The sequence below is a fragment of the Notamacropus eugenii genome, chromosome 4 (genome assembly GCF_028372415.1).
Source record: "Notamacropus eugenii isolate mMacEug1 chromosome 4, mMacEug1.pri_v2, whole genome shotgun sequence".
Classification (NCBI taxonomy): domain Eukaryota; kingdom Metazoa; phylum Chordata; class Mammalia; order Diprotodontia; family Macropodidae; genus Notamacropus; species Notamacropus eugenii.
Window position 1 is genome coordinate 121,226,304 of NC_092875.1, and position 8,098 is coordinate 121,234,401.

The 8,098-nt window shown below is 44.4% G+C and overlaps 1 protein-coding gene across 3 annotated transcripts in view; it reads right to left on the reverse strand.

Moving 5' to 3' along the window:
* FAM83A (family with sequence similarity 83 member A) overlaps positions 1 to 6,185 on the reverse strand; it is a 41,159-nt gene extending 34,974 nt beyond the window's left edge. For all 3 annotated transcript variants that reach the window (XM_072603166.1, XM_072603165.1, XM_072603167.1), the window contains exon 1: positions 5,616 to 6,185. In XM_072603166.1, the coding sequence (XP_072459267.1) occupies positions 5,616 to 6,095 (480 nt within the window). In that variant the 5' untranslated portion in view covers positions 6,096 to 6,185. The remainder of the gene's footprint in view (positions 1 to 5,615) is intronic.
* Positions 6,186 to 8,098: the final 1,913 nt, after the last annotated feature.

An 8,098-nucleotide genomic window follows, 5' to 3' on the forward strand; every position in this document is an offset into this window, starting at 1 on the left:
TCTGATTCTGCCCTCTAGGTGACCAGAGGTCCTGCTTCCTGTCGTCAAGGCAACAAGCATTTATGAAATGCCTGCTGGGAGCCAGACATTCTGCTAAGAGTTGGGTATACAAAGAAAGGCAAGAAGACAGGCCTTGCTGACTAGAGCACAGGAGCGCAGCATGAGAGCAGCTCTGGAGAAATGATGCCCCTGGAATGAACTGGGGGTAATGGCAAAGCGGAGACATTAAGGTTAAGGTAGGCTGGGAAAGGCTGGCTGCAGAAGGAGGGCTTTTAGTTGAGGCTGGAAGGAAGCCCAGAAATGGGCAGGGAGAGTGTTCTGGCCGTGGGGAGACAGCAGGGGGAAACTCCTGGAGTTGGCAGATGAGGGACTAGCCAGGAGGCCAGTCGATGTGTCTGGGTTACAGTGTGCAAGGGGACCAGATAAACAAGGCTCTGGGTAAGTTCAAGGGGCAGTCACAACTGGCCTTTGGGTCAGACAGAGAAGGGCCCCTTCTTCTGCCCATAGGTGCCCCCTCAGAGGTCTTCCCAGGGGGCAGAAAGTCCCTTTTTGTTGGAGCGCAGTAAGGAAGAGGGAGGGTCTGCCCGAAGACCTGGATTCAGGGCTTTTTGAGTGATTGGTATTGATACCATGCTGCCAGCCCTTGGGAGCACAGCAATAAGAATGACTTACATTTCTAGAGCATTTGAGGATTGTGGCTGCTGAGTGGAAAGAACCTGCTTGGGAATCAGGAAGACCTGGGTTCCAATCTGGCCTCTGGTTCTGTGACCCAGAGTGACATGGAGCAAATCACATTCCACCTCCTGACTCTGGGCATTTTATGTGGCTGCCCCTCTTTACTGTGATGTTCTCCCTCCTCATCTCTTCCTTTTGGATTCCCTGACTTCTTTCACATCCCAGCTAATCCCCTGTTCTGATCCTTCCCTCTGGGACTGTCCCCAATTTATCCTGTATTTCCCTTGAGTATACATGATTGTTTATATATCATTGCCCCCCCTTCCCCCCTTCCTTAGACTGTGAACCTCCTGAGGGCAGGGACTATTGTTTGCCTCCGTCTGTATTCCCAGGGCTTCCCACAGGGCCTAGGCAGCTCTCTAAGGCTGTGAGCTGCAAAGAAGTTACATTGGTGGAGGGAGGTTCCTCACCTGGGAGTCCCCCGAACTGATGAAGTCACAGCTCCTAGTCCCTATTCCATGCTTCTATTCCACAGAATTGAAGATTTGGGAGGACCTCATGTGATCTAACTTAAACAAGAATTACCTCCACAGCATTACCCCAAAGTGGCCAATCAGTCTCCATTTGAACACCTCCAGTGATAGGCCACCACAGAGATTTAAAATTGGAAGGTTGTCTACTCCACTCATCCAACAGACCAGGAAACTGAGACCTAGATAGGTACAGACTTGCCTAGGGTAATGTAGTGGTCAAAGCACTTCACTTGGAGTCAGGAAGGCATGGGTTAAAATTCTACCTGAGACACTAACTCTGCAACCTGTGAAAACAAGCTAATTTCTGGGAGCCTCAGTTTCCTCACTAGTAAAATGGGGATAATGATAGCACCTATCAATGGATCAATAAGCATTTATCAAGACCTGAGAGCTAGGGATAGGGCAGCAAGGTGGCATAACTGACCTGGAGTCAGGAAGACTCATCTTCATGAGTTCAAATCTGACCTCAGCACTAACTAGCTGTGTGACCCTGGGCAAGTCATTTAACCCTGTGGGCCTCAGTTTCCTCATCTGCAAAATGAGCTCCAAACCACTTCAGTATCTTTGTCAAGAAAACCCCACATGGGGTCATGAAGAGTTGGGCATGGCTGAAAACAACTGGACAACAAGAAAGAGCTGGGGATGGAAAGAAGAAAAAAAACCATCCCTGCCATCAAGGAGCTTAACAAATTTATATAAAGATACATGCTGTGATAGAGTAGAAGGAAAACCAGCTTAGAGGGTAAGATACTGCAATGTCAATCAGAGAGTTAAAGATCTTCCCCACCCATTAATGGGCCTGCCCATTAAGGGAAGCTTGATTAGGGGAGGCCCACAACTTATGTTAATTTTCTAATGAGGCACGGGTTCTTAAGGGTTGTGATGGCCTCTGGCTCTGAAAATGTATAAATACCCTGAGGTGAGGTTTTACTTTGGGGCTTCCTCATTGGAAGTGTTTGTTTGGCCAAATGAGACTCTGGGAAGCCTCTCAGAAGCCCCCCAGTTTTGAAAACCCAGATGTTGGTGCTTCTTTCTCTGGTAACTGTATGTATGTAATGGTTAGACAGTTGGATCTGTCCGTTGATCTGTGATGTATGCATTGCTTATGCTAAGACCATTGGAAGCCCTGTCTGTTGTTGATTATTTCTTTGTAGTTTCTCTGAAGTTCAGGGTGCTGACTTTTTCCCCCTGAACTAGATGAATGATATATATGTGCTTGGTGAAAGTGATTGTTAACCCCTCAAAAGTTGCCTTTCCTTTCAGAAAAGCAGATCTAAGAAGTAGTCCCTCCTGTGTATGCCGGGGTACTTGCTTTTACAAACACTAGTAGGTTCAGGTTGGGAGCTGTAAGGAAGAGAAATCAGGAAAAGCTCACTTTTGAAAAGCATGGCTTTGCTTGGCAGAGTTGTTGTGAGGAAAAAATTTTATCATTTCTGTAAAATTATTTGCAAATCTTAAAGAATGATAATTAGCAGAGCCATTATTCAAAGTCAGGTCCTGGGTCTCCAAATCCAGTTTGCTAAGTCCTCCTACTGAGCCTAAGTCTCCCTAAGGTACTTCTCTCATCACCACCCACAGTGCCACAAGATTTTTAGTCCCCATTTTACAGATGAGGAAACTGAGCCCTTGAAAGGTTAAAGCACTTGGTCAAGGTTATACAAGAAAGTTAGTGACAGCCAGAGCTCAAACCTCAGGTCAGCCTCTTGACTCCCAGGTCCAGATTCTCCCAAGTGAATCACTCTTGTATTCATCCATCAGCACCGAATTGTATGGTCACAGAAACATAAGACACAGCTGAGATAAACTATGGTGCCTTGACAAGCCAAATAGCCACCTTCCATTACCATTCCCCCGCCCCTCCAGATCCTCTAAGCTAGCTTCTCTAATAATGAACAAATAACTGACTTTTATATTGCATTTTAAGGTTGGCAAAACCCAACTTGATCTCATTTGAGCCTCCCAGCAGCCTTCTGATTTAGGTACTTTGGTACCCATTTTACAGATGAGAAAACTGAAGGACCTTAATGGTTTCAAATATTTGCCCTGAGAGAGAGCTCAGACCTAAGACTGACCTACCTCAGCATAGAAACCAATCTGTAAAGACCATCGTAAGGGACAAAGAAGCAAATCTGCTTCCCAGGAGTTACTGTAAACCTCATTCAATCATTTAAAGGGCGGGGCTCAGACCAGAAGATTTCTAAGGCTCCTTCCAGTCCTAAAACCAATTTCTACACCAGTGTTAGCAGAGACACACAGACAGGCAAAGGACAAAGTCAGGAGGGAAAGGCAAAGACATGTAGAATGACCCATCCTTTTTAAAAAGGACAAACATATTTCACGAATGGACCCAGTGAAATGATTGTCTTTTGACTCTCTCCAGAATCATATTCGTTTAGATTTATGTGGAAGGACAACCATCAATCAGTAAACATTAAGCATCTACTATGGATGTGCCAGGCACTATGCTAAGCATCAGGGATACAAAAAAAAGAGACAAAAGACAGTCCCTGCCTTAAGGAGCTGACAGTCACCTTGACATCACTAATTCCATAGACAGGATGTCGGGGCACAGGGCAGGGTGCATACCTGGCCCCAGCAGTGAGCAGCTGCTGATGTCTAGTGATTTGAGAGGGATGACTTTTCTCAAGTGACATCCCCCCTGCCTGTCATGGTGTCTTGAAATGCCACCATCAGAGCAGTTATTCTTTTGGGTCTTCAGAGGGTTTAGTACAGACACACACACGTATAGGTGTATATATATATATATATATATATATATATATATATATATATATATATATATATATATATATATACAGAGAGAGAGAGAGAGAGACATAGACATATATGTCTATGCATGTGTATGTCTATATTTTTACGTTGTATAGGTATGTGTATGTGCACATATGCGTGTGTTTATATGTGTTTTATGTGTACATGTGTACATGTGTGTGTTATATGCACATCCATGTATGAGTCTATAGGTGTATATGTATGTGTTATATGTATGTGCATGTATGTATATGTATTTAAGTGCACTGTTATGTGTATATGCATATATCTTGTATACACATATGCACACGTGTGTGTATATGCATATGTGTGTATATATAAATAACAGCTGATGTTTCTGTAAGGTGGACAAAGTGCTTTCAATCCTCTCTCCTCATCTTCACGAGGACTGTGAGGTATCACAAGTATTAACCTCTCTATTTTGGGGGAAACTAAGGCTAGGGAAGTGAAGTGACTTGCTCAAGTGTGGATACCTCATAATTGTAGCTAGCGTTTGTATAGCACTTTAGGGTTTGCAAAACACCTTACAAATACTGTCTCAGTTGATCATCGCAACAATGCTGGGAAACAGATGCCATCATTATCCCCATTCTAAAGATGGGGAAACTGAGGTCCAGAGAATTTAAGTGAATTGCCCAGGGTCACACAGTCATTCAGTGACAGAGGCAAAACTGAACCCAGGTCTTCTGGGATCCAAGACCTGCTCTTACATCCCAGCCACAATTTGGGGGAATGTGGCTTTGGACTAACTCAGCATAAAAGGATAATTTTTCTAATCTGAATCTCTAGTGTGTTATCCTGAAAAAGACTCAGAGGACCTGGGTCTAAGTGCAGGTTCTGCTACTTACTAGGTATATGACTTTAATTTCTCCAGGACTTAGTTTTCTCATCTGTAAAACATGGGGTTTGTAATAATGATCTCTAAGGTTCTCCTCTACGTTTCAAATCCTATGAGCTGTAAATCACAGGGCCTCGGCTTCCTGTCACACAATGGAAAGAATATTGGATTTGGCATCAGAGGACCTGGGTTAGAATCCTGCCTCTGTCACTTACTTTCTGTGTGACCTTGTGCAAGTCACTTCCCCTGGGGCCTTAGCTCCTGCCTTGCCTCTGTTACTGCCAAAGTCCCTTCCAGTCAGAAATCGAGGATGTTCCTATTCACAGCGCCTCCCTCAAAGGCTACTGTGAGGGTCAAATTGTACAATACGTATAAAGTATTTTGTGGGCGTCCAAAGTACTACAGATTTGATTTGTAGTGCTTTTGTAGTGGCATTCTTTTACTGCTACCCCATTAAACAAAGGGAGGACCCCTAGGCTAGTCAACCAACTAAGACCAATTAAACAAGTGTCTACTGTGTGCCAGGCACAGGAAATTTAAAAAAAAAAAAAAAAGAAACTATTCCTGCCCTCAGAAGTTTATACTTTATCAGGTCAAGAGAACAGCTTACCAGGAGAAGCCTCAGCAGTCAGAGACCAAGCTGAACTGATAGCAAGAGACTGAAGCTGCAGGCATCAGCAGGGTTCTGTATGAAGTGGACCTGACACCAGTTTTAAGCCCCAGCCCCATACCCTGTCCTTGGCCTCCCTGCCCGGCCCCCTTGGGCTCCTGTCTACCTGACTGGTCCTGCTGATGCAGCGGCGGATAAGGTCTCTGATGTTGTTGTGCTTGTCTGTCTGGAAGTACACGGTGGCACTGGACTTCTCCTTCAGGTAAGGCTTCTCAGCCTCACTCCAGCTCTGTAGCAGGGCTGGCTCACTGCCCTCAGACAACATGGGGAAATAGGTACCAGACTGGAGAGAACTGCAGTCATTCACCTTCAGACCCGGCTCTCCCTCCAAGGGGGGTTCCTTGGTGCAATAGGGCATCTTGGCATTGTCCTGAATATACTGAGCTTCCACAGAGGACAGGAAGTCCACCTCCCCTTCTTTGCTCAAGGCATTCTGGTATGACTCTGGGCCACCATCCAGAAGGGCATCCATGGCCAACCTGGCACTTTCACTGTGATTGAAATCAACCTTGGCCAACGGGCTCCATTGGTTCTTAACCTCTTGAAGGCGTTTCTTGATCTTGCCCATGGGTCTTGACCTGTGCATTCTTCTAACTTAGAGAACGAGATTTTTCCTCAAAAGGCTGAGGGTTTGACAAAGGAGACTGAAACTCTCCAACTGGGTCCCATGCAAAGAGAGTTCTGGAGTTCACTGTGGGGGCCAGGCAGGATCAGGCAGGAGTGAAAGAAGAAAAGGAGGGGCTGAAAATTAGCATGTATGTGTGGCCTGGGAGCAGACAAACTCCTAGGGCTTGCAGGTGAACGTACTGACGTGCAACCCTCTCACACACAGGTCCAGGAAGTGAATTTAAGCAATGCATTTAAACAATGCTCCAGATCGTAAATCTGGAGCCAAGTGATTTCCTTATCTGCAAATAAAGGGCATACACCCTACCCAGCGGGCAAAGGGGTGAATCTGTCTTCATTTCTCTGTCAGCGTTAGTAATGGAATGATTTCCTCTCCTCTGTCTTGTTCCTCCAAACTTGCAGCAAGTCCTGCTTTCAAACTCTTATTGCACAACTTGCCTGGCAATCTCTGAGTCCAGAGCCCCCGGGCCTTTGTTACAAATCCAGCTGTCACTGACAGGTATTAATGGGCTGATTCATTGGACAGTCAGTAGATGTTTATTAAGTGGCCATTATGCTTAGAGCCCTGGGCATCTCACTAGAGTGGAAAGAACACTGGATTTGGTGGTTGGAAGACCTGGATTTAAATCCTGACTTTGCCCTTTACTAGGAGTGGCCTTGGATAGATGAGATTACCCCTCTGATAAATGAGATCACCTCTCTTCTCATCTGGGTGTTTTGGACTGGCTAATCTCTAAGACCCCTTCTGCTTCCCTGATTCCAGTGTTCTGGGAGAAGGTATAATGATAAATGGGGGCCATCTCCAACTGTCTTGATCTATATCTTGTCATTGGACCCTGACGGCTCTGGAGGAAAAGTGAGGCTGGTGACTTTGCACAGCCCTCCTTCACTTAAGTCCAATTCACTTGCATTTTGTGGAATCACTTCCCTGATGTCACGGTTCTCTTTGAAAATAAATGATAAATGAAGCTTCATCCTTGCCCTCAAGAAGCTTACACCCTAGTAAAGGAAATCGGATTCATACACAAATCAGTCAAGCCTTCCTTAAGCATCCATTATATGCCAGGCACTGGGGTAGGAGTCAGTGAAACAAAGACAAAAATTAAACAATCCCTACACTTAACAAACTTATAGGGTTTTTTTGCGGGGAGGGAGGGAGGGAGGAGGAGGAGGAGGAAGGGAACATGTACACACAGGGTGTCCCAAAAGTCTTAGTGCAGATTTAAGTCATTAATGCTTAAGATATTTTTTAAAAAAATATATAGTTTTCAACATTCACTTCCATCAGATTTTGTATTCTAAGTTTTCTCCCCTTCTTCCCCCACCCCTCCTCAACACAGCATGCAATCTGATATAGGCTCTACATATACATTCATATTAAACATTTTCACATTAGTTATACTGTAAAGAAGAATTAGAACCAATGGGAGAAACCAGGGGAAAGAAGAAACAAAAAAAGAGAGCAAATAGTCTGGTTCAATCTGCATTCAGATCCCAAAGTTCTTTCTCTGCATGTGGACAGCATTTTCTATCAGGAGTCTTCTGTCAGGAGTTGTTTAAGGTCGTTGCATTGTGAAAAAGATCAAAGTCATCATATAATGTGACTCTTACTGTGTATAGTGTTCTTTGGTTCTGCTCACTTCACTCAGCATCAGTTCATATAAGTCCAGGTTTTTCTGAAGTCCACCTGCTCATCATTTATGGAACAATAGTATTCTATTACATGCATATACCACAACTTGTTCAGCCGTTCCCCAATTGATAGGCATGTCCTCAGTCTCCAATTCTTAATCACCACGAAAAGAGCTATATTTTTTTCCAAATTTATTTTTCAGTTTTCAATATTCACTTCCATAATTTTTAAATTTTCTCCTCCTCCCTCTCCAGGAAGGCATGCAATCTTATATGGGCTCTACACATACATTCCCATTAAACACATTTTCACATTGCTTATGTTGCATA